This window comes from Curcuma longa, chromosome 3 (genome assembly GCF_044706935.1).
Source record: "Curcuma longa cultivar G26 ecotype Majalengka, Jawa Barat chromosome 3, ITB_CL_G26_1.1, whole genome shotgun sequence".
NCBI lineage: Eukaryota > Viridiplantae > Streptophyta > Magnoliopsida > Zingiberales > Zingiberaceae > Curcuma > Curcuma longa.
Window position 1 is genome coordinate 3,100,187 of NC_133863.1, and position 24,911 is coordinate 3,125,097.

The following is a 24,911-nucleotide window of genomic DNA, read 5'->3' on the forward strand; positions in this document are numbered from 1 at the left end:
AATTAATTATTTGGACCCACGTAAATTTATTGCAATGCAACGATAACATAGACATAGATATATTCTTCTCTTCCAATTTAATTTATTTCTTAATAATTCAGAATCCTTACACGTACTTTATAAGGATCTATCCTATCCCTGCAATTCAAGATAATGAATTTGTTAAGTAGAGTTTATGAGGCATAAAGTATGCTATGAAGATTGATTTATGACAGTAAATTAGAAAAAAAAAAATAGAGTATATATTGTGATGTTATTCATGTAGATATTTTTTATTTGATCAGTAACTAATATTTACATTTTTATTAAAAGATAATGAACCGTGTTTTAAATCTTTAACATGGTTGCTCAATGGCATGAGGAGAATTTTCACTTAATAGCACCTATCTTCTTTTTCCTCCTCTCACCTTACGCTCTATTTGGATGGGGTGAGAGAAAGTTCATTAACGGAAGGGAAGGGAAAGGAAGAGAAGTATTTATATTATCCTTGTTTAGGAGTAAAAGAATGTTCATTAACGTAACATGTGTTACCTAGTTTGGGAGGAAAGGAAAGGGAATGAAAGTTAAATATATAAAATTAAAAAAAATACCCTTACTTTTTAAAATAAATCTATTAGTGAAATAAATATAGATCGTAAGACCAACAAAAATTAATATTTACAACTTAAATAAATAAAAAATTTTAAAAATAATGAGTAGACATATAATAAATATGTAAAATACATAATCTGTACACTACAAAAGATAAATCAATATTTTTACATATATTTTTATAAAAATTTACTAATACAAAAATCTAAAACTAACAAGCATCTAAAATCATCAAGTAACAAATCTTACATTAAATAATAATAATTTAACAAACATTCAAAATCATCCAAGTACATAGTATCCAAATGCATATTTTAACATAAAGATAAAATTGAAATAAATATTTTTAAAGTTTTTCTTTCCTTTCCTTACACCCCAAATCAGGGTGTAAGGAATTATGTTGATTCATGAGCATGCAAGGCAATGGCTAAGGCAGGAATGTTGTAGCCTCCGGGTTAATCCCAATCCCCCGGACTACCTTCCTCTTTTACTTATATTTTTTATTTTTTATAATAAATTTAAAGGACAATTTTTTTTAAATCCATTGGGCCCCTTGGTTGAAGCCTGGGTGGAGTTATATTTGGCTCCGCCCGTGATGCAAGGGGAAAGCTTACCCTTCTCTTCCCCTCCTTAACTCATTCCATCCCAAATGAGGATCTAAGATTCTCTTTCTCCTTTCTTACCCTTCTCTTTCTTTCCCTCATCTCCTCTCAAACGAACTATTAGATGAGCTGGTCTCCTCTCAAACTAACTGTTAGATGAGCTTCTATTTTCAGGTGGTCTCTGCAACTCTTTAGCTCTTGATGAATTAATTAATGTGTGACATTTATAGTGAGTCATAAAAATCTTAAATAACTTTGTTTGAAATGCAAAATAATTAAAAAATTACATATTCTCATTAATCAATAAAATAATTAAGATTTATTACGACCATTTCTCGGTTTGATCAACATGATTCATCTGGCCAGTAAAGTATTTTATTCGTCTTGTCTTTTTTTTTTTTTTTTTGCGACGTGGAATGAATAATATTCTGTCTTTGATCCTACAAACTATTATATTTTCATGACAACATATTGATTATAGTGATAAGAATGCTTGAATTTTGGCATGTTGCTGAGGCACAGTGTATGGCCTATTTATGTGCCATTATAAAGGACTGAAGGGGATTTTAAAATTCATGTAAGAATTGTCCTTTTTCTTAATAAAGGGAATTTGTATGGAAGAAATGTTCAGTGTTATGATAGAATATCTCATAAATGAACTGTCCTTTTTTATCATATAAATTCATTTTTTACAATCCCATATATTTTTATTAATTTGATTTAGATTTTTACCATACGTTAATAATGATGCACATCGATCAGTTTTTTTTTGAAATATATACTTCCAATTTTAAAAATAGAAATTTCTGTATAATCCTCATCGTCTGGTCCAAAATTTACTGGTTTAATAGGACCAGCCAACCTCAAGTTAACACGTCATTTCCTCCATTTCATCAAGGCAGCCTCGGGTTGGGTAGAGTCAGATCACCGCTAAAGTTACCGTACATTGTGCAAACGATATTTTCCTACGTTACACCGCGTCGTGGCAATGCATTTGCGTACTCGTGAAACCCGTTTCTCCTACGGCTGCTCCTCGTTCATTAGGTATTCTCTTGTTTCTTCGGGGTACGATTTTACCTTCGCATCTCCGAATCTTCTCTTCTCCCTTGTTCGCTAATTCCTACTAGTTCATCCTTAATCTTCTTCTGTCCGTGGTGGATTTCCTTTTGGAAGCTTCAATCGCCTAATCGATTCGCTATGATCGGGACTCCCAATCTTTACCCTGTTGTTGGAGTCGAGGAAACGGGGCAATCCCGACCCAGTGAGGCTTTGGAGTCGTCAGAAGCCATCGGTCATAGGATCTCCCGTTTGAGTCAACCAGGGATGGAGGATTTTTCGCCTTCGTTGTCTGAGGTTTGTTCTTTTTTAGATTGATTCCTGCGTTCGTTTTTACAATTCATCATATCTTTTGGTAGCAAAGAAACAAAAGGACATTTTAAAGCTAATTCTTCGTTTTGGATTTTGTGAATTCAGGAATGATGCATGTGTAAGCAGGATATTTTGAGTAATGATCTTATATTCATAGAAAGACCAATTTTTTAGGGCTTTGTTTTCCCTTGCTGACGTTCGTATCTATTTACTCTTACTCGAACACAAATTTCGTGTTGAGAATGCATTATGTAGTCTAATATGTGTTGCTACCAGAAAACTCTACTTAGGAGTTATTTATTCAAATGCTTTCTTTATATATCATCCTGTTGTATAAAGTTGGAATTATTTTCTGAAATTTCATCATCAATTAGTTATTTGCATCGTGTGTGTACACACGCTGACACATTGCACTGAAATCATACACAATACTTGACACTTGAGAAGGCCATGCCTTTAAATGCTTCACAAGGACCATCATGTACTTGAATACTGGAGGAAATATTTTTCTGGGCTTTATTTCTGTTATTAGAGCATCATGTCTTCTCTGCATGAATTTACATAGTTGGATAGCTGTTTGCTCTACTGTTGGTCCTTGCTATTAAGTTCTGAAAATTTTGAGCAGGTATCTAATCAAATGGAGAGAAGCGACAACGATATCTCTTCACTTAAGGCTGAAAAATCTTGCACTTCAGAGTTGGTTCAATCTCCTCACCACAGAATTGACACTAGTGAAGAGACAGGAGAATCAAAATCAAACAAATATTTCTATGATAATTCTCCACTTATAAGTGGCAACAATGATATATCTGCTCCTCAGAGTGAAAAATCTAGCACTTCAGAATTGGTCCAATCTTCTAATCACAGAATATACACTAATGAAGACACAGTAGAACAGAAGTCAGGTAAATATTTCTATTATGATTCTCCACTTTATGAAGATACTGGATTTTGGATACCTGTGTCTGTCCCTCCCATGCTAGAATGTGACCGTGATGAATGGAGTTGTGGATTTGGTGCTAATGGTGGGTACTTTCCTGAGGAAGAATTCAATTGGGACCAATTTTTAGGAGAAGATAAGGAGATGACCATGTGGGATGTGGTTTCTGAGATGCTTCTTGTGGCACGAGGCAAAATAAGTGCCCTAAGTTCAGGTAACCTAATAAGCCATAGAATGTCTTGGGTATCAACAGATATCTTAGAAGAAACTTGGAAAGAGATGGCCAACACTCTGGCGGAGGCTAACTTTGGGAACAGTATTGAGATTCTGGAAACAGAGCCACCAAAGTGGTTATCTGACAGTGCTGCTGCAGCTTGCATGCTCTGCAACGTAAGGTTTCACCCAATTATGTGCTCAAGGCATCATTGCCGGTTTTGTGGTGGCATATTTTGCAATGATTGCTCGAAAGGAAGAAGCTTGCTACCTCGAAAGTTCAGAGATGCAAACCCACAACGAGTGTGTGATGTTTGCTGTGTGCGATTGGAGTCTGTGCAGCCTTATTTAATGAATCAAATTAGCCATGCCTCCCAGATTCCAACCCATGACATGACTGACCTCAGTACCTTGCGATCATGGTTGAATTTTCCATGGGGTCGGACTATGGAGTATGAGATTTACAAAGCAGCAAATATAGTTCACTCTTATTGTAAGGTAAGTCCTTTTTCCCAATGGAAATAGATTGGCATGATAATTTAAATCTTATATCAGTATGGAATTCAAGTAGGTTTGCCGTTTTCTATGTTGTGATTTACCCTGTAAGATTTCTTCATACTAGTTAACTAGTTAGTGATGCTACTACCAACATCTAGCAATTGCATTTTCATCGGCTTAATTTCATATTTGAAATAATGGAACTGATCAAGTGCAGGTTAACTGCCTATGTTGTTGTTGGATCTCCCTATTGTTTCTTTTCTCAAGTTAGGCTTTTTTTATCTTCATAGTGTTTTCCAATTTAGGCTTGAATTAATATTCCTTTGAGGCTTATTGTATTTCAAAAGTTAACTAACATTGTGTGACTTGTGTATGAATCATGCCTATACCTTATGTTTTCTTTTACTAACCAATCCGTGCATGTTTGATGGAATTTTATCAACCTCAAGGTATCTGCATCTTTCTTTTTAGACTGACATCTATTATCATGGTCTTACAAACCCTTGCTTGGGCTGCATGCAGCAGTCTAGACAGATTTTGAAGGGAACTGCATGAAAGCCATGTATGGTTGCATACAACATGTGTTCTGCATGCCACATGTGTAATGTTGTTTGGTATGTTTATGTGTTATGCATTGTCTGATTGACATTTTCTCTATGCGAAAGTATAGATTTTTATATTGATAAATGTGCTTTAATTTTGTCGATAATAGATATTTTTAATGTTTTTAAATTTTTTATTGCATTTGCTCCTATGAATACACTTTTTGAAAATTTATTTGTTATTGTTGGTTGGAATTACATACCAAAGAGAGAGTTTCTGCATAATGGTAGGTCAGTACCAATTGTTCAATGGAAGCTTAGACAGTGCTCTAATTATTGCTAGGTTGGTTCGCTGAAACCTGAGAAGTTAATCCCTGATGTTATTTTGAAACAAGCAAAAGGCCTTGCAATCCTAACTGTTGTCAATGTTGGTATAATGGTCACTTACAAAGTTGGGACTGGGCTTGTGCTTTCTCGGAGAGAAGATGGCTCTTGGTCTCCACCCTCGGCCATTTCTTCATTTGGTATTGGATGGGGGGCCCAGGTTAGCTTATTTCTTTTTCAAGAATTTTGTTTCTTATATATTATCTGTCAGAAAAAGAAAAGAAAAGAAAACACCGCCAATGATTGAATTTTATTTTCACAGGCTGGAGGCGAGCTAACTGACTACATAATTGTATTGAGGAATGAAGCTGCCATCAAAACCTTTAGTGGCAATGGACATTTATCCATTGGTGCAGGATTGAGTGCAGCTGCTGGAATTTTTGGACGGGCTGCAGAGGCTGACATACGTGCAGGTGATGGTGGTATCGCTGCTTGTTATACATACAGCTGCAGTAAAGGTATGTTTCATCCAAATATCTATCTGCTTACATATCAGATTAAGACATAATTACTGTCTAGCAAATATAATGTCAAATGAAGTTCAAATGTCTATTGAAATCTACAATATGAATTATGCTTCATTTAACTTGTTTGTTTCTGAACAACTTGATCTCAAGCTTATGGCTCAGGCAAGGTGTTCAATTACTAATCTGGTTGCCTAGACTTAGTTTTGAAATATTTTTCTTTATTAGACAAAGCAATTGCACCAGACACGCAACACTGAGAGAAAACTGGATTATAGGGCAATGTTTTGGGGCTTTCTAAGTCCTGCTTTTTCTCCCCTTATGCAGAACCATGAGCATTTACCCCTGTCGTCTGTTAAGTAGCCACTTACAAGTTACAAAAATGGTAATTCAGTAAACTTGTTCTCCCTAGTCCATCACAGGGAAACTAAACATTTCTTCCTAGAAGTACGCCATTTACAAATATTTTAAGGCAGTAAATATGTATTACTGTTTTCTAATCATAGAGGCAATATAGTATAAAATGCTTGCTTTATCATCTCGAACTAAATATAGATATTTAGTGTTGTCAACATGGACTGAATATAGATATTTAGTGTTGTGTAATTATTGTTGAAGTGTTTACATGGAGATAAGAAGTAGAGGAGAAACACTACAAAAAGATGTTGGAAATGTACTCGCATTTCTTCTGCTCTTCTTCCACACTCAGGAAGGACTCATTCTGTTGAAACACTATTTACTGTTCTAGCATTATGGTGTCCTTCTCATTGCAGGTGCATTTGTTGGTTGTGCACTCAATGGGACCATGGTCACTACTCGTGTATCCGAAAACTCACGTTTCTATGGGGCACCTATCAGAGCATCCAAGATACTTCTTGGGTCGATGCCAAGGCCCCCAGCTGCAGCTATTCTCTACCGTGCCCTTTCTGAGCTATTCATTAAGCTGGAAAGTTAGCCCAATCGAGATATGGAGAAATCATGTTTCTAGATATGGTTTCTTCTGGGAACCTCCTCACTTAATACTGGCTCTGCTTCTTCAACCTCCCTCCAAGTCCTTATTCTTTAGTTGTGTGCATAAAATGGCGATTGAAAATGTACAGATTAACAATCATTTCTGAAATGCATGAAGCTTTGTAAATACTGAAGTAGTGTTGCACTTCTTTTTTATATTGCTGTATATAACTATATATCAGAATTTATACGGCCTAAAATGTCTATATTCCTTTAACCGTGTGGCTTAATGTTTGATATTTGGTGGTCTTCAATTTTAGTTTTATAGGATTTGCCCATTTGTCTCCTTTATCTTAAGCACAAATGCAAGTGAACTGAAGGGACCAAGCTAAGAATCAAAATTGATAGCAAGTGTGTAAGCTGAATGAATGTACTGAGTGGGTTTTGGGATCAATTTTTAATGGGTGCAAAATATTTCATTGGGTGTCTAATAAAAGGGTCGTTGGGTTAGGACAAAAGTCTTCTATGATTTTCCTCCTAAAATGTACGATGTATCCTGGACGGCCGTTAAGGAGATGGCAGACGATAAGCGTAGCTATTCAAGCTTTTACCTTAGGAAATTAAATCTCTACGGAGGAATACGATAAAATTTAAAGAAACTATGTATATTTGATACGCACTTGTACAACAAAACTTCTAATTTATTGTCGATTGTGTGCATGCTCATGTCTTAAGAATACCATCTACGAAGTCAATTTTGACGAGAAACAGACCTTTTAGTGACATTAATATTCATTGGTTTTATATAGTATTACGTTTTTGCTATTGTTTTTGTTAAACTATTTTTTTAGAAAAGCCAAAATCTATCGTAAGATATTTTATCAAATCTAGCGCCGTTAAATGTTTATCGCCCCTTTGCAAAATTGCTATTACGAAGCCATGTGACATTACACAAGTCTCAAGATTTTGATGTAAATACCAACGTAGATTACCAAGACTAATTAGTCAATCCAACGATTATTGTTAGATTCAATATAAAACATTATCCTAGATTACTTTTAGGGAAAAAAACAAAATGAAATCTTTTATATAAAAAATCTATTAATTTACCAAGAGCAGTGTATAAGTCAGAGTAGTCATCCTGGGATATAGTTGAGTTGATTATGATAGAGTAAAATTACTGAAGTGAATAAGGGTCGAATCTCGACGAAGTCGAGATAATGTCATCCTTCATCGTGGCAAATTATAGTTTCTCGATTTTTCTTCTCACAAATGATCATAAGATCAATCATGTGAGATTGTTGGAGTGACGGATTAGTCATCCTAATAAGATAATTTAACTAATAAAAAAAGAAACGAGTTTTTAATAATAGTTACGTTAACGTGGAGAGTTATCACTACAATGGACCAAAGAGACCTCATCTTTGGAAAGTGCATTTCCTATCAAGCTCTTCCTCTGCTCATATGAACCTTCAATAGTTTTATTTTGCAAATCTCCCTCTCACAAATCTAATAAGGTTTTACTTTGATAAAATGATTAAATTTAGACCCTTATTGAGTTTTAAAAGGACAAAAAAGAAAGATTTGATTAGAGGAATGAAACAAATGAGGTACATAATTTAAGAAAAAACATAAAATGCATGCATGTCCTTTCAAAAATTTACCTAAAATAAATGGCCAAAACATTGACATTCGAATTTAGTTGATAAACAAAGGAGAAGCTCATATACAGATATGCTAATGTAAAGAAAAAGATGCTAAGTTTAATACTTATTATCTTTAAGGATGAAAATACCTTCTAGTGATGCATTGCATCACAATGCATCACAAGCGCCATTTGTTCTAATATAATTTATTCCCAAAGTAGTTAACCAACATAACTAACATCTAATTAATCTGTCATTATATGTTCTAATGCATAAGCTTAAAGATAAACTTAAGGCAGTACGCTGAACTGCTTTTCTACCCTATACATTGCTGCATGCTGCATGATATCTTTCAATTTCTCAATTGCACCAGGTGCCGCCGGCCCACACCAACCCTTTATGCGCCGTCCGATCTTAGACAAGATGAATCAGAGCTGTCGAACGTCATATGCGCGTTGCTCATGCGAGGTAGACCTGGCACTGGAGCACCGTCAGTCCGACCCGGAACCCGGGGACGACCGTGAACCCGACGGCCGTAGAAGCATGCTCCTCTGCAGCGGCGGAGGTGACGTGATCATCGTCCTCATTGACTTCCGATACGCTTTCCATGTAGACCTCAGAGAACCGGCACCCTTTCCTGGCCTGAAAGATGGACCTGTCCTCGAAGGAGAAGAAAATGCAGTGGAGGAGCCACACTCGCCTCGCCATCTCTGCAAACCCAGCGAAGAATGCCGTGTTTGGGAAGCAACGGCCGGAGCTCACTGCGTCCCTGTGGTTAAGATTGCCGAAGAATGATGATTCCATTTTCGGGTGCACCAGAGACAGGAATTTCGCCCTGAGAAATTTCGCAGCTGCTGGGTGCTGCCATAGCTTCTGAAGCGGTACAGTGTCTCTGAGCTCTATGAATTCGTCGAAGAACCGTCTTGGACACCACATCGTTCGGTCTTCCAAGCCATCAAGGTTGTAGCTTTTATGGTGGAAGTCGGAGAATATTTGCTGACAAACGTAGGACTGGAAGGCTAAGCTCCGGTGGGTGCGGCCTCGGCGGAGCACACCGGGTTGAATTGCGCTAGCAGCGGCGTCAAGGTCCCACCTTGCTGACTCCATTTGCTTCACCAATTCTTTGACAAAGGATCTGATTGAATTGATGGCGAATCGAAGAACAGTCAAAAAATGGTTTGGGGTTAAGCCGGAGGGATGTAGCCCATCGAGGGGCGAGAGCGAACTGCCAGAGTGACAGTTCGAGTCCAAAATTTGATTCCTTTTCTTAGATTCAAGTAGTTCGGCCTGCAGGGAAAAAATCTCAGAGTCCTTGAGCTTGAGATCAGACTCCAGCTTAGCCTTTGTGATTCGATAAGCCTTGATTAGATTCCGTTGCTCCTCGATCTGAGCCACGAGATCTGAGCTAGAATCAGACACGGTACGGGGAATGGCGAACTGGTCCCGGAAGTAGGAGTGCTTCAGCTCCGAGACGCGTCTGAACTCGGAAACGATTGCTAGATCTGAAGACTGTATCAAGTTCGGTTCATAGGGCGATTGCGCCATTTGGAGCTGCGCGTAAGCCGCTTTGATGGCGGAGATGCTGGCGAAGAGGTGAGCGAGAAGGGACTCCATGGTCTGTCTGTCTTTGGAAGAGAACTTCTGCCGTGGCTTCTCATACTCAACCTTGTAGAAATCACTTCCACCTTCGGAGATGATGGTGGGGAAGTCACTGAAGGTTTGGGACAGCTTGAGCTTGTGGACGGAGCAGGAGTCTTCACTGGGAGCATCACTGGCAGAGCTAGTGAAGGAACGGCCGAGGCGAAGAATTTTGTTGAATGCACGAGCAAAAGTTCCCAGCTTTGGCTGTGGTGGCCGTTGGGTGTACTCCATAGCTTCTCTGCTTCAAGGTTTGAACATGCAACACAGGAAGTCCAAAGATATTAGAGCCAAGTTCGCAAGAGAAGAACAATGCTTTTCAAAGGTGGTCTTTTTAGGGGGCATCCGTAGACTTATTTCCTGTTCTACTTTGTAGAGAAAGAGCAAACAGTCTGACAATTAATTTACCGAAGCACAAAGAACGACAATAACTTGAATTAAAGAGGAAGACATTAAATTAATACTACAATAGGACATCAGATTCTCATGTTCCCGTGGTGGGGCAAATCTAAAAAGTCCAGCTGAAGAATAAATAGAAAAAATTATTGGGACAAAGGCTTTGGCTTATACTGCATTAGGTGGAAGAGGAATCTAGAATAAGGCAGCGGTGAGCTACTCCATACTCCATTGTCGGAGTAATAAAATTGGTATTACAGCTTGCAAACACACCCGATATATATATATATTAAACAAAATTATTTTGTAGGTCCATCCTAAAGTATGGTGGCAATAGCTCATTGCTCAAAAGATCCATCTCCCTCAACTATCAACTTCAGTGTAGGCAGAGTAAAATACAAGAGAAAAAAAGGAAGTTCCTCTTCCATGCGTAGTCCATGAATCAATATCACTTTTTTCTTCACTTTAGTCGTTTATGAGGAAGCACTGATTCACTGAAATGTTACGGAAGATAATCCGGGATATGTTGCACTAGTTGCATCTGACGGGGGATAAGTAGTTGAGTAATGACCACTTATAATAATAGAGGCATTGGGATGTGCAAATCCAAAGAGAGGTTCCACCACTTTCTTAAGATTCAAAAAACAGGGAAAATTGTTGAAAACAATATGCAAATAACTATATGTGTCTAAACAAGCCTAATATATGAGATTAGTTAGTTATACGATGTATGGGTTGGGACACTGTTAAGAGAAAATACGAATCGATTGAGTAGACAAAGTTTATAGACGATGACTGAAATTTAGACAAGAAGATCCAAAACTGAACCGAGTGGTGTACACTCATTAGACTTTGATCCAGATGAAGCAACCAAAACATGAATTTAGTGTGTTTATTTGATAACAAGACATGCTTACGTAAGGTCTCACTCCAATGTCTAAAGTACAGTGAGGAACTCTCTAAAGTATCCACTGGTCCTTCTTGAGCTTCAATTAATATCAACTAAGGAATCAACTCAAGGTTTATTTTTAAGATAGTTCCACAGAGAACAGAGCATAAGTATTCCCCAAGAAGGGCCCGCCCACGGCACAGCAAGACCAGTGTCACGTGTTACATAAGAATTTATAGGTACTAAGCATTTGCCCGTGGAACAAATGGACAAATGCTTTCAGAGGTGAAGAGGAAAGACAGGCCTACAGATCAGAGAAGAGAACATGATCGTGGCTGCCAAATCTAAAGCAGATGCTTGATACACAACATTTAAAATAGGTCACTGCACTTCCACTCACACTCTATTGGGCTCACACAGCTGCGAACGTCCTTCAACAACTATTATTCTATCATGTTTGTTGTTTAGTTAGAATACATATGAAAGATACACTAACACTTCGTGGAGACGCATGCACAGGATCAACTTTAGGTCAAAGGAAGCGCATATGTCAGTAAGCATCATGTATTAGCAGTTCAAACTACAGTAAAAAGCGTAAAGCTAAAACGCGCTCAGATCTTTGCAAACAAAAAGAGAGAGAAATATCATTCGACAAAAGAGGGCAAATGTTTGAGCAACGAGGAAAAAAAATGAATTTTTATGCCATTTTCACCCAAAACAGAACTTACGATTGAGATTGAGGATATAGCGAACTATTGAGGGACTCTGGGACCGAATCAGGGACGAGCACCAGAAAACCAACCTCAAATGCGAGCTGGCCTTCTCTCTTATCACTCGCTAGCCACGCCCTTCGCCATCAGATACTATCGTGTCACAGCTAGAACAATCATTGGAAAAGAACTTCTACCTCAGGCGCCTGTTCGACGGTCCATGGGCGATGGCGAAGCAATTTGATGGGACCTAAAAACGGAATCTTCGAACGCTTCTTCCTCCACTTCCTCCCGTCTCCCAACCCAAGCTCCTGCGCGTGATCGAGTGATCGGGAAGAGTGACCGAGGGCAGAACGACGAGAGGCGACGGCGGAGGCAGGAAGTGGAAAAGAAGGGCAAAAGGAATCAAGTGGCAGAGGAAGACGCGGCCTTGGAAGACGGGAATTGAAGACCTTGGTTTGTATCCGTTGTCCATGTCATGAAACACCCAAAATATCCCTACCATGGGAACAAATGTTTTTACACGAGGTAGCACTAGTATGTTCCAGCTGGATTTTTCGGATAGATTTATTTATTTCATTTTATATTTATATATTCTTGTTTTTATTTTATTTTTTAATCTTTTTTATTTAATTTATTAAGTCGGTATTAGGTAATTTTTTTTCATATTTTTGTCAGTTTCCATTACATACTATTCTTCTCAGTTTTTACGCGTGATGATTTGACGCGCTGAATACTAGATCATTATTAGATTTATTTTTATTTTCATTATCTCGTTTTACATTAAAAAAATATTCAAAGCTGCTTATCTTATTTTTTTGCTAAAATAAAACTATCACATTTATAATAATTAATGAATCACTCCGAAATATTCTATATTCTAACCATTTTAAGTAAAAGCGCTCCAAAATATTTATATTTACCATTTAGATAAATGTTTATCAAAATAATTTTTAGTTGAAATTATTAGATGTTATATAGTTTTGATCAATGCTACTCCAAAAGTCTCGCTCCCTTCTCCATCCGTCTCTTCAGTCTCCTCTTTTCCTTCTCTCTTCTTCCTCTTCTCCCACGATGGCTGTCCTATGGAAACACCTCCAGAATCCAATGCTCCAACTACGGCTACTGGTTCCCTGGCACGTGCCTTGGGACCCACGAAGCATTCCCGCCATTCTCCATGGGCCCATCATCAAAGCCCATTTAACGGCCCATTTTGTATCCTCTCAGGTCTCGAAGCTCAGCAAGGGGCACTGAACGCCCATTCTCGGCTCCAAGCCCAAGGGTCTCTCTCTCTCTCTCTCTCTCTCTCTCTCTGTTCAATGCTTTGGTTCGGGTACCCGGTCACCAGTTCAATTCGATGGAGAAGGCCGCCAAGGTGACGCCTTTCCGCCTCACCTCCCTTATTCGCCTCGAGGCGAATCCTCATCTCGCCCTCCAGCTCTTCCGCAACCCTGTCCCGTCTCCCTCCAAGACCTTCCGCCGCAGCGCGCGATCCTACGACCTTGTCATCTGCAAGCTTGGCAAGGCCCGCATGTTCACGGAGATGGAAGATGTCCTCAGCCAGATGAGTTTGGAGACCCGCTTTGTCGCCAAGGAAGCCCTCTTCTGCCGTATCATCTCCTTCTACGGCCGAGCCCGCATGCCGGCCGAAGCACGCCGCACCTTCGAGCGCATCCCTTCCTTCCGCTGCCTCCGGACCATCCGGTCCTTCAACACCCTCCTCCACGCCTCCATCTCTTGCGGCGACCTAGAGGGGGCCAATTCTTTGCTCCGTGGCCTCGATGACTACTGTTTGACCCCCGACGCGTGCACATACAACGTACTGATCCGCGCCCGTATAGCTTCAGGCTCTCTTCCAGGAGCATGGGAGTTGTTTGACCATATGCGGACGAGAGGGATCGATCCAACTGCTTTCACCTTTGCCACTCTGGTATCCGGTCTCTGTGCCAATTCAATGCTGGATGACGCTTTTAGGCTAAAAGAGACGATGGTGAAGCAATACAATGTGAAGCCCAATGTTAGTGTATACACGTCTCTGCTCAAAGGTCTCTGTAAAGATGGCAAATTGGACCTCGCACTTCAGCTAAAAGAAGAGATGCTTTTAGACACAAATTTGAAGTTGGACTCTAGTGCCTATTCTACCCTGATTCGTTTTCTCTTTGAAGCGAGCAGGAAAGGAGAGGTGGTTGATATTCTGGAGGAAATGAAGCGACTTGGGGTAAAACCAGATGTTGTGACTTACAATGCAATTCTCAGTGGTTTCTGCAAAGATGAGAAGGACTTTGATGCCGCCTATGAGACTCTGAATGAGATGGTGAAACAAGGATGCAAGCCAGATGTTGTGAGTTACAACATAATCATTTCCGGACTTTGTGAGGCTGGGAAATGGATGGATGCAAGTGAGCTTTTTGATGATATGCCAAGGAGGGGATGCCCCGCTGATGTTATATCTTACCGGACTTTATTCAAGGGACTATGTGATGCTGGACAAATCCGAAGGGCAAGGATGATTATGGATGAGATGTTGTTCAAAGGGTATACACCTTATCCAGTGAGTTTGTGGAAATTTTTGGAGAAATTGCTGGAGGGAGAGGAGAATTGGAGTTTGGTTAGGTCAACTTTGACTAATTTGGTGAAGGCAAATGCTATGGGCTCTGATGAGTGGGAGAAGACAATTAGTACTACATTGGTCGAGTCGGATAATTTGATTTTGCATGGTTTGACAGTAAGATGAATGGTCTCATATATCCTGGCAACTGTGACCAAAGTGGATGCTGGATCAGGCCATCATAGAAGACGAATGTTGGAAAATTTTGTATATCTACTCTTACCCAGGTTTGAAGCTTTGCATGCGCAGGAGAAAATCACAGTCTAGTAAAATTTTGTCAGCATGTAAGCAATTTAGGATCTCGACCACGAAGGCATGACTATCAGCATTCAAGAGTCTATAATAGTGCTAACATATCTGTTTGCACATGGTCTCATAGTTTCGAGCACTCTCAACCAGAGGTCTCTTATAAGCTGTACACAAGGTGAGCAGTAACCTTCTCATCGTACATTAAGTGCAAATTTCCCCTTGTCCATTATATGTTTAACTTGAAAATTTCACCAATGTTGCATAAAGTGCCCAGGCTAAATATCCGTGTAAATAGCTCTTTGTTCATTTTTAAGGAAGAATAAATGGTGATTCTTTTTAAACGTACAATAGAATGACCTTGAGTAGGCAACTGAAATCAGATATAAATCTTACATCATGTAGTCAACAGAAGACTAACTAACTGGTTAACTATTTAGATGGTGGGAGAAGTTAGAAAATCAACATTTAGAAATCCTAATTATTAGCTTTTTCTCTTCAGTGTAAAAAATTGCATAGTTCATCTATGGCCAAAACATATTGACTATCTTTGAAGTATGAATGTCTGTGTATGCACATATCATGTTTCTTTCATTATGAAATTATATATGCAAACAAATTCTATGTTAAAACTAGTTGTAATTTGATTGATCCACTAATGCGGATTTTATTTTACTACAGAGAATTATCATAGGTGAATTAGTCAGACATAAGAAACAATTACTCAACCATGCTTGAGAGTAATGCAGAAACATAGAAACATTCTTGTATGATATTACTTCCATCTCAGAATAATAAAATGTAGCACTACACTACTTACTGGTTTTCTTCATAGTTTGACATTTTAAGTTGTTATTGAGAAGCAATTATCATTGGGGAACGAATCGCAGGGCAATTCTCCTTTGGCAGGCATTGCATTATAGCATACACCAAAGTTTTGTTGCTCAACTTCTCTGCCAGAGGAGAACTGCACTGTGATTCTATCACTCCACATTTATCCTCCTCCTTGTGTTTGTCTGACCAGGCTTGAGTATTGGCAATGATCAATGACACATTTATAGCACCTGGAAGTGGAGATAATTTATGGATATGCTACAGGATATCCTTCCAAGGCTCTATTATTCTTTAGATGCTACCTTAGCTTTCTTCCTTTAGATTGCGCTTTTGGAATTGCACTAGTGAACTAGTATTGCTCTTCCTCCCCCTTACACTTCATGGGTATTCCATGAACAATTGGTATATTGTTTTAGGTATGGTTATGAGGGATTTCAAAAGTGTCTTTTCAATATTTAGAACCTAAGATTTAGAAATTCATGATAGTTGTTAAACCATGCATGTAAGTGGTACTGCAACCACATGCATGGACTAATGATATATTATGCCTACTCAAATTTGAAATAAAATCTGTTGATCTTCAGAGAATAATCTTTATGCTCACATCTTTTGGTTGGGTATTCTCTTGGTCATGGAACATTCTCTTGGATCTACCATTAGGTGTTTTTCTGTCTATTCTACATAGATTTGGTGCTGTATTGGATTACAGAAAAAGGCACGGTGCTAGCTTATTTACGAAGTTTTCGGAACAATTCTTTGTAGAGTGATTATGCACAATCTCTTTAAACATGATTGGGCACACTTTTTTTTATTGCTACCAACGAGATCTTGAGCTTCAAATGATGAATGAATTTCTTGTTGCTTGAATTAGAATTGGAAGAATTAATTTATAGCATAAATCTTCTTATCGAACTCTTGTGGCAGTTGTTTCTGTCACCAGGATGATATATTACTTTTAAATAGGTCTAACAAACTAACTCTGGCAATACCTATGCCTCCGTGAAAAACAATGACGAAAATCAAATAGATGGCATAGTCAACGCTAGTTTGTAAATTTTAAAAATTGAAAAAACTATTAATTTATTTGGATGGATGGGAGCATTTAGCATTTAGCATTTAGATGGATTTAGAAGAAAATTTTAGCCAAAAAAAAAATTAAGCCTTTTTAATTAAAAAGAAGCACTCCTTGAATAATTATACTCTTTTGAGTCCTTGTTTAACTATTTATATAAAATTATATATCTATTATGAATCAAATTAAAGAAAACTATTGTTTTTCTTTCATTTATTTATTTTATAGGAGTATATATATATATATGCTATTTTTATTTGATTTTGTTGTGCGAACCAAATGTAGCACCTTGGTTTTATTTATTTTATTTTGCGGTAGTATCTATGCTAATTTTTTTTATATTATCTTATTCTCATTTTATATTTTGTAATTTTTTTATATTTTTAGAGAAAAAAATTTATATATATGTATATAAATCGATAGCCAAAATTATGTATTTTGCGACAGTCTGGGAATAAAAGAGAGAGAGAGAGAGAGTAGAGAAAGAGCCAACCGATCGCTTGGCTCGCGTAAGATACGCTTCCTTGTTCTTCTTTCAGAAGTGCCGTCGCCATGTCAGCCTGTGACGTCATGTTTAAGCTTCGTCACCGGATAATTTCCCTGAGTGGAGTGTGTGACAAGACAGGGGAGCCGGTGAAGGAGCGATAAGCTCGATGGCGTCACAAAATTGGAAGACTTTTTTTTTTCTTTCTCTCCCGGGAATTATTGGTGCCCTCGCATCGCGAGAGCTTCTCCTCTATTCGCTCCTGCGATTGTTGTTATTAGTTGATTTGGTTCCTGAATTAGATAGCCAAAATATCGAATCATTTTCTAAAAGTTCTTCGCTTCGTACGGCCCCAGGGTGTTGAACCGATCCTTCCGCTTCCTCCCCGTCTCGGCTTCCTCCGTTTCCTCTCTTGTTCTCCGTGGCGTGAGGTTTTCTTGCTCTCTCCCTCTCTCCGTCGCTGCCCGACCCCGAAGGTATGCCTTATTCTTTTATTTTTATTTTCATTTGGTTGCTATATCGGTAATATAGATCGGGAATTGAGATGAGCCGGAGTAGAAAAGCAGCTTTTGTGTGGGAGATTAGGTTTTGTTTCTTTTCGAGGGTTTCAAGAATAATTTCTGTCTGTGATAAATAGAAAAGTTGTTATTTGGCATGCAGGAATTAGTGATTTGTGATGGAGATACGGAACTTGGAAATAGGAACGAGTCTCGGAAGGGTTTCTTTCATTGTTTCGGAGTGAGGAGCGAGGATTTGGAGGGGGTTCGAGTATCGTGATTTGGCACAGGAAGCGGAAAGGTGGATTCTGCGAGGGAATTCAACTGATTGGTTTCTATTTTTTTTCTCGTTGACTTTTCATTTTTGTATGAGATGTCGGATGAGGAATATGTGAAATAATAGGAGAAAGGAGATTTTTTTGGAGTTTGCTTCAATTCGTTTGGGAACATCTCTTCCTTTGGTGGCGGTATTGATGGGGAATAAGATTGGGAAAAGGAGGCAAGTGGTGGATGAGAAGTATACAAGGCCACAGGGTCTGTATCAGCACAGAGACATCGATCATAAGAAGCTGAGGAAGCTGATTCTTGAGTCCAAATTGGCACCTTGCTACCCAGGTGCCGATGACCACTCTTTCAATCTGGAAGAGTGCCCCATTTGCTTTCTGGTATCTTCGCTATTCAATTTTAACTTTACTGTTGTTGTGATCTATTTAAGAAATTTAGTCTGGAAAGCCTTGCATTTTCTCTTCCTTGGAATCTTGGATGACTGTTAAATGTACATTTTGTGTTCAGTATTATCCAAGCCTTAACCGATCTAGGTGTTGCATGAAAGGCATATGTACAGGTACTATGCAAATTTATGTTCACTGTGCAATGTAATTAATTATTAAGTTTTTATTTGCTTGTATTTTGTTTAATTGCTCTTCTAAAGTTGGTTTCTTATGCAGAGTGTTTTCTTCAGATGAAACCATCACATTCTGCTCGCCCAACACAGTATCCTTTGCCTTTATGCTAATTTTTGTCTGGTTCTAACTTGCATTTTGTTACTTATGTGATTATATTTTAATGGAAATAATCAAGTATTGGATAAATAATGTCTACTTGACTTAGAAGATGTCCCTTTTGTAAAACTTCAAGCTATGCCGTGGAATATCGTGGGGCAAAGACAAAAGAGGAGAAGGGCGTAGAACAAGTTGTAAGTTTCTCAGTTTCCCTGCTTCTGTGGAATTTCAGTGTTCTATTCTACCTTTCAATTGCTTCCTAAATGCAGGAAGAACAGAAGGTTATAGAAGCCCAAATAAGGATTCGGCAGCAAGAGTTACAAGATGAAGCTGAAAGGATAAAGAAGAGGCCAGATATTCATTCATCTACAAGAATAATGACTCCGACAGATGCTGGATACCATGATACAAATAATACCTCTGTTTCTGGTCTGCTTTAGACTTGTGATTCTAGCTTTTTGTAAAAGAAAACTAGACAGCTTCATTTATCTTTATTGTTCATTAACAGATATCCATTCAAATATCACAAGGCAAAGCAATTTTGGTTCATCTCAAGCCTCATGCTCTGCACTTGCAAACATGCAGTTTTCACACACAAGGCAGAATAGGTATGTCTGGTATGCAATTTTAGCCTATAAGTAATTGGTGGATATCATCATACAAATCTAGAGAGTGAGCCATATAGATGAGTAATACTACTTTACAATGCATGCTGCAATCATGTTGGTTATCGTGGTTGAAAATTTACTTCTTACAAGACATTTATGCATTTCTGTGTTTGTTCTTTAAGATGATTGAGTTTTTATCTAGTTTGTATATGATTTGGTATGATATTACATCTTGTAGAATATGAAATGGTAAATTATATTGTCGTAGAGCTTGACTGTTATAAATATTTATTTGTTTTTAATATTATCAAAATTTTCTATTATATTACAGTAGGATTTTTTTTACTTGTTTTCTTGCTTTCCGTTGCTTCACCTACTACATTTTGTAATCTGGATCACTTGTATGAGTATGAACGCAACTTGAATGCATGATGAAGGTCCTTCAATAAAAGTACATTTTGGTTATTAGGAAATGACATGATGGATGTGCATATTATCATATTCTAAGAAAAAATTGCATAAGAAATATTTAGTGATAAACAATTAATTATACAGATAGCAAATGCTTGAAGGAAAAGGTGTAAGATGATAGAAGCAGTAAAAAATGAAACATATGCAATCTCTAATTAACTAGGATGTTTACTGGCTTAGTTAGGGGTATAAGCTTTTGTTAAAGAAAATTATTGTCACATAAAAACAAAAGATATTTTGACGTTTTTAGTTTTTTTTTTAATATTGTCCTATATAGAGCTCAAAGCAGCAAAATATTTTGTAAGAATTGATATGATCATAGAACAATTGAAATCTTTAAAGGACCAAGAGAAATTTTGTTTGATTCAATACAATCTAATACATTCCATGTAGAAAAAAAAGAATTGTTGTCCATTAGCAATGAAGCCTGTACCATTAAACATAATTCTTTGTAAACTAAACAACTCCATATATAAAGAAAATAATGAATATTCTGTTACACAATAGAAGTAGGTAGATCAGGGTGAAGAGTCTTGAAGTTGACTATGATGTAGAAGAATAAATCTTGTTTGGAAATTCAGGAATCGACAGTGAACTTCCTACTTGACTGTGAAATAAATGAGGAATTAAATATATAATTCATTGTAAATCAAGCAACTCAATATAGAAAGAAAAAGATGAATATTCTGTTACATAATAGAGGTATGTGGATTGGGGCTTGAAGTTGATTATGATGTAGAAGAAGAGACTTGAAGTTGATTATGATGTAGAAGAATAAATCTTGTTCAGAAATTCAGTATTTGACAGTATTTGACCGTGAACTTCCTGCTTGATGTTGAAATAAATGAAGAATAAGTCGTGTCTCATTGAGCCTCATCCTCGACAATGAGGGTGGAATCAACATTCAGCAGTGATTAAGAAGTCTTGATACATCAATGTCATCTTCTTCATCTTTTCATTTACCATGATTGTTGTTTCCCTCTCTTTGGTTGCATTGATGCTCTCAAGATTAAGGAGCAGACAGTGAGGGAGGAGGAGGAATCTAGAATGAAATGTTTTGTTCTGTTATTTCTTTTCAAGATGCTCTAGATATGAATTTAATTTCTTTGTTGTGAATAATGTTCACATTCTATTAATTATATTATACATAAAATAGAATATTTATTGGAACTTTTGGTCCCTAAGTAGTCCGGTGTGACTACGAGTTTTTTGATATTTGGATAAAGTGTTTAACTTAGGCCTTGCCTTTGTATTTGATTTGTGTATCTATGTGTGTAAGGACTTAGATATACATACATTGAGTACTTGATGGCTCAAATTTTGAGGAAGATTGGGGAAGGGTGGTATGGGGCGTTCGAGAGATTGTGGACTTAGATATACATACATTGAGTACTTGATGACTCAAATTTCATAGAAGATTAGAGAAGGGTGGTATGAGACACTCGAGGGTGTATAGGATGACGAACATTAAGGTAGTTGTGCTGAAAAGCAGAGTATGCAAGTGGTGCAAAAAGGATAGCAAGAAAGGGAGCCAAGAGGCTTGATGCGTTTGAGGACGAAAAGTTTGACTGAAGATTATTGGAGACACACTATGTAAGCTAAGTGAGAAGGATGCCACAAGAAGTGAGTCGAGGGCTAAGTGCATCCGAGAGACGAGAAACTTGATGGGAAATTGACGGTAGGTCTCATGGTGGAAGGCATGTGACTTAGGAGTTGAGTGGAAATATACTCGAGCGTGGGTAGATCTCAACTTAGGTGGACTCGGCCATAAGACGAGTTGAAGTCAACTTACTAGGCGACTAAAATGTATGAATAGTCGATTGAGACTAAGAAACCTACTATATTCCATGTTTCTATTTTGACCAATCTACTAAATCGACTAATGCATTTATTATCCGAGAAATTGAAGGAATCAATCGCAAGCCACAAGATTTGATCAAGGCAATCAAATAATGGACCTTGAATGAAGCGATCATCATAGGAATCAATCGCAAGCCATTGGAATCAGTTGGATTAATCGATTGATAGTGAAAGATGAGCCGTCTGATGGGTATCATATCAACAAGATCATGTCAAGATTTTGCTATGTGGAGGAGGCTTTAAAAGAAGATTCAGAGGCCATGAAGAATAGATATTAATTCATTAATTTCATTGCTATCGTTGAGCCTCATTGTAAAATTGTAGAATTCTATTGTAAGCCTCCAAAGCTATCTTTACAATCTTGTAAGAGATTTCTCTACCTTCAACATTTTATCGAATAGGAGAAAACATAGAAGATTTCAAGAGGGATCCACTTAAAGGATCATAGGTCGTGGACTAAGAGCCTGGGGTTGCCAAACCACGCTACATCGCTTGTATCTGTGTGTGGTTTGCGCTTGTTTCTTTTTTTTATTGTTTTCCACTACTAATTGTGTTTTATGACATGTTATTCACCCCTCCCTCTCTAGCATTCACATTCACCTCACTATCACCACGATCCAACCATATTGTATTATTTTGCATCTTAGAATATAAAATTATTAATTTAGGTCTTGCAGTTTTAACTGAACCTACAATTCAGGAATTGATAGAATTAATAATTTGAAAAAATCATCAATTTGGTTCACGATATAATTCTCAGATAATCTTGGTGTAGTATTTGGGTACCCAATCCAGTTAGTTCAGATTACAGTTTGTAACAATGATAAGTGTTTGTTCTTCAAGTAATGTCAACATCAGTTCTTTTCCCTTCTTTCCATTGTCAATGTAATCCTTTGTTCAGATTTTATTATTGCCATCAAGATTTGCTGAAACCATGGCACCAATATAATTGAAATTATAGAGAAACAAGACTCCTGCTGTAGGTCCCTGAAGTCATGTCCCTGAATGATATTAAATAATTTACTAGATCATGATTTCATATTTTCATATTTTCTTTTCTTTGTTCAATATCTCTTGGAGAAAGTTGATTACACTTTTATTTTTCAATCAGCTAAGTTGTTGGATTATTATGGTTAACTGAAATATGCAATGCCATTGTGTTTATGACATGTCTGACAATTTGTTTTTATCTTCATCCACATTAGTTATCAAGTCATATGAAGCCTATTTGTTCTTCTCATCTCTCATTTCATTACTCTGAAATGCAGGGATGACAACTTTGACCTGGATCTTGAGGACATAATGATCATGGAAGCAATCTGGCTTTCCGTTCAGGTAATGTGATCTGCATATGGAATTCAGGAAATATTTAGATATACAGGGGACCAACTTTATGCAGATGCATATTTGAATAGCTGTTCTATTTTATATTCTTTCCCGAGTTTGTGAAATGTATCTCCTGTTTTACTTGAGGCTTCTTGCTTACATTAGCTTATGCATCATCATTTGTCTAAGTCTCTTGTTTTGATACAGCCATGCAAAAAAAAGGAAAAAAAAAACTCTTTGGTGTCGAACTTATTGGTTGTATATTTTGAGCAGGAGCAATCATCTAAAGGTAATTTAGGTACTACAGACAGCTTCTTGCCTGGACCATCAATGTCGGTTGGGCCGTGCAGTGCCCATGGAGCAAATATTGTGAAACCATCCCCATCGGGTGGGCTGGCTTGTGCAGCTGCAGCCTTAGCTGAGCATCAACATATAAATGAAGGTTCATCTCCTCATATGAATATGGATGTTAAAGATGCTGCTGCAGTTTCTCTAGAGAAGAGGAGGGAAATGCCAACTGAGGAATTTGGAGAGAGTTCAACGGAGCACTGGTCGCTGGTGGCAGAAGAAGGAACCAGTTATGCTGGCTCTGATGGCACGGTTGAAGCTGGGACTACAGCAGAAAGTTTGACTATTGCTCCAGGACATATTATCCCAGAAAGCTTTGAGGAGCAAATGATGATGGCCATGGCTATTTCACTAGCTGAGGCTCAAGCGAGGAGTAATCATGGACTGGGCTTGCAATAATTGTTTGGTGATTTCACTGTATATCTAACAAATTGTATCCTGCTACATTTGTATTTTAGGACCCCTGTTAGTTTTCCTTTGTCAGTTGGTTATGTTCTTTCTTGATTTTTTTTTTTGTAGAAACATAGAAGGAAAAAAACACGGCTATAATTTGTTCAAATATACTTGGAAGTGGTAAAGCAATGTGCAAGTTGCTCTTTCTTCAAATTAAAGCCCTTTGCTCCCGTGTAGAAAGGAGCAAGGTTTAGCACCAACTGTGATGAAATTTAGGAAACTTTTGGTGCTTATGGATGTGTTTTGTCAGAAGTTCCAAGAGAAGTGACTGATCCCACCCATGGTATCTTTATAATTAAACAATATAAGTAATTAACATAGATTAAGGCAGAAAGTTTTCATAAATAACAGCAAGTAAAAAATGACCTTTGAACTTGAGAGCACATAATTACAGAACCAGTGGTACTATTAAACATACAAACACATTACATCGATCCATTTTTAAGAACAAAAGACCCCTTCTAGCAATTTCACATGGATTTTAATCCCTAATCTCCAATTAAAAATGTTTTAATCTACTTTATTTACTATCAGATTAAATAGCTGTTGATAATCCTTGACCTCTGGCTAAAAGTTCTTGTTTCATTTACTAATAGATTTAATAATTGTTACCTCTATTCATTGTGCTTCTAGGAAGGATTTTTTTTTTAATTGTGAAATAAATCTAGGAAAGCAGCTCCTTGAGCATGCTCTGCTGCTCATGACATCAACCAAATATACCAACGCCAATTATGTTTACCCATTTCGAAAATTTTATCATGCTTTTTATTTCTAGTTAGACCAACGCACCCTGGAAATTATGACTAATTGATATGTCCAATCAACTTCAATACATATCCTGAATAGTAGTGTAATTATTGATCCATCTGGAAATTAAACTATCAAAGGAGGAACTCGATGCAAAGGCAAACCTCCACGTAGAAATTAATCATCATTAAGATGAAAATGACAAGGTGTCGAGGTCTCAACACTAAACATAAAGCTGCGTTGGTTGTCATCTTCATTCAACATTTATCCTTCTTAACATGTCCTGGGAAATTTGAAGGCATTGTTGTGTCATCACTCTTCATTTACAAAACATGATGTATCAAGAACTTGCAAATTTCACACTTACCGACTTACTATGTGAATAGTGGCAGGCTAAGTACTTTCCTATGTTTTTTCTTCAGATTGAGTATAAGAAAAAGTGAGATTCATCGTGCCTGAAGGCATGGGTCGCCACTAACAAATTAACAGCTGCTGTAATTAATGCGCCTAATATGCTAAATAAA

At 37.5% G+C, this 24,911-nt stretch overlaps 4 protein-coding genes across 5 annotated transcripts; 3 read left to right on the forward strand and 1 right to left on the reverse strand.

The window, feature by feature from the left end:
- The first annotated feature begins 2,202 nt into the window (after nucleotides 1-2,202).
- Nucleotides 2,203-6,878, forward strand: LOC141824780 (uncharacterized). The gene is made up of 5 exons (XM_074712118.1): nucleotides 2,203-2,546; nucleotides 3,187-4,212; nucleotides 5,098-5,298; nucleotides 5,401-5,596; nucleotides 6,376-6,878. Exons 1-5 carry the CDS (start codon nucleotides 2,391-2,393, stop codon nucleotides 6,555-6,557), a joined length of 1,761 nt encoding a protein of 586 aa, XP_074568219.1. The 5' UTR covers nucleotides 2,203-2,390; the 3' UTR covers nucleotides 6,558-6,878.
- A 1,459-nt stretch (nucleotides 6,879-8,337) lies between these two features.
- LOC141825721 (protein GRAVITROPIC IN THE LIGHT 1-like) lies at nucleotides 8,338-12,321 on the reverse strand. 2 transcript variants are annotated; one of them, XM_074713107.1, is made up of 2 exons: nucleotides 11,851-12,321; nucleotides 8,338-10,078 (listed from the first exon to the last, which is right to left on the reverse strand). In XM_074713107.1, exon 2 carries the CDS (start codon nucleotides 10,069-10,071, stop codon nucleotides 8,659-8,661), a length of 1,413 nt encoding a protein of 470 aa, XP_074569208.1. In that variant the 5' UTR covers nucleotides 10,072-10,078; nucleotides 11,851-12,321; the 3' UTR covers nucleotides 8,338-8,658. The 2 variants fall into 2 exon arrangements, with proteins under 2 accessions (XP_074569208.1, XP_074569209.1); XM_074713108.1 differs by having other exon boundaries at nucleotides 8,338-10,081.
- Nucleotides 12,322-13,189: 868 nt separating this feature from the next.
- Nucleotides 13,190-15,800, forward strand: LOC141825424 (uncharacterized). Its single transcript, XM_074712807.1, has 2 exons — nucleotides 13,190-14,864; nucleotides 15,711-15,800. Exon 1 carries the CDS (start codon nucleotides 13,190-13,192, stop codon nucleotides 14,564-14,566), a length of 1,377 nt encoding a protein of 458 aa, XP_074568908.1. The 3' UTR covers nucleotides 14,567-14,864; nucleotides 15,711-15,800.
- A 1,508-nt stretch (nucleotides 15,801-17,308) lies between these two features.
- LOC141824431 (E3 ubiquitin-protein ligase GW2-like) lies at nucleotides 17,309-23,693 on the forward strand. The gene is made up of 9 exons (XM_074711718.1): nucleotides 17,309-17,552; nucleotides 17,737-18,238; nucleotides 18,366-18,417; nucleotides 18,521-18,566; nucleotides 18,687-18,768; nucleotides 18,844-19,003; nucleotides 19,083-19,182; nucleotides 22,782-22,848; nucleotides 23,113-23,693. The coding sequence occupies exons 2-9, from the start codon at nucleotides 18,047-18,049 to the stop codon at nucleotides 23,584-23,586; spliced, it is 1,173 nt and encodes a 390-aa protein (XP_074567819.1). The 5' UTR covers nucleotides 17,309-17,552; nucleotides 17,737-18,046; the 3' UTR covers nucleotides 23,587-23,693.
- The last annotated feature ends 1,218 nt before the right edge of the window (nucleotides 23,694-24,911 follow it).

Bases quoted from the DNA above. Each gene is read 5' to 3' on its own strand.
- LOC141825424 (XM_074712807.1), top strand. From the start codon at position 13,190: ATGGAGAAGGCCGCCAAGGTGACGCCTTTCCGCCTCACCTCCCTTATT.
- LOC141825721 (XM_074713107.1), bottom strand. From the start codon at position 10,071: ATGGAGTACACCCAACGGCCACCACAGCCAAAGCTGGGAACTTTTGCT.
- LOC141824780 (XM_074712118.1), top strand. From the start codon at position 2,391: ATGATCGGGACTCCCAATCTTTACCCTGTTGTTGGAGTCGAGGAAACG. The intron at 4,213-5,097 runs GTAAGTCCTTTT...AATTATTGCTAG, and splicing joins TAGTTCACTCTTATTGTAAG to GTTGGTTCGCTGAAACCTGA. The intron at 5,299-5,400 runs GTTAGCTTATTT...TTATTTTCACAG, and splicing joins GTATTGGATGGGGGGCCCAG to GCTGGAGGCGAGCTAACTGA.
- LOC141824431 (XM_074711718.1), top strand. From the start codon at position 18,047: ATGGGGAATAAGATTGGGAAAAGGAGGCAAGTGGTGGATGAGAAGTAT. The intron at 18,567-18,686 runs GTATCCTTTGCC...TTGACTTAGAAG, and splicing joins CATTCTGCTCGCCCAACACA to ATGTCCCTTTTGTAAAACTT. The intron at 19,183-22,781 runs GTATGTCTGGTA...TCTGAAATGCAG, and splicing joins TCACACACAAGGCAGAATAG to GGATGACAACTTTGACCTGG.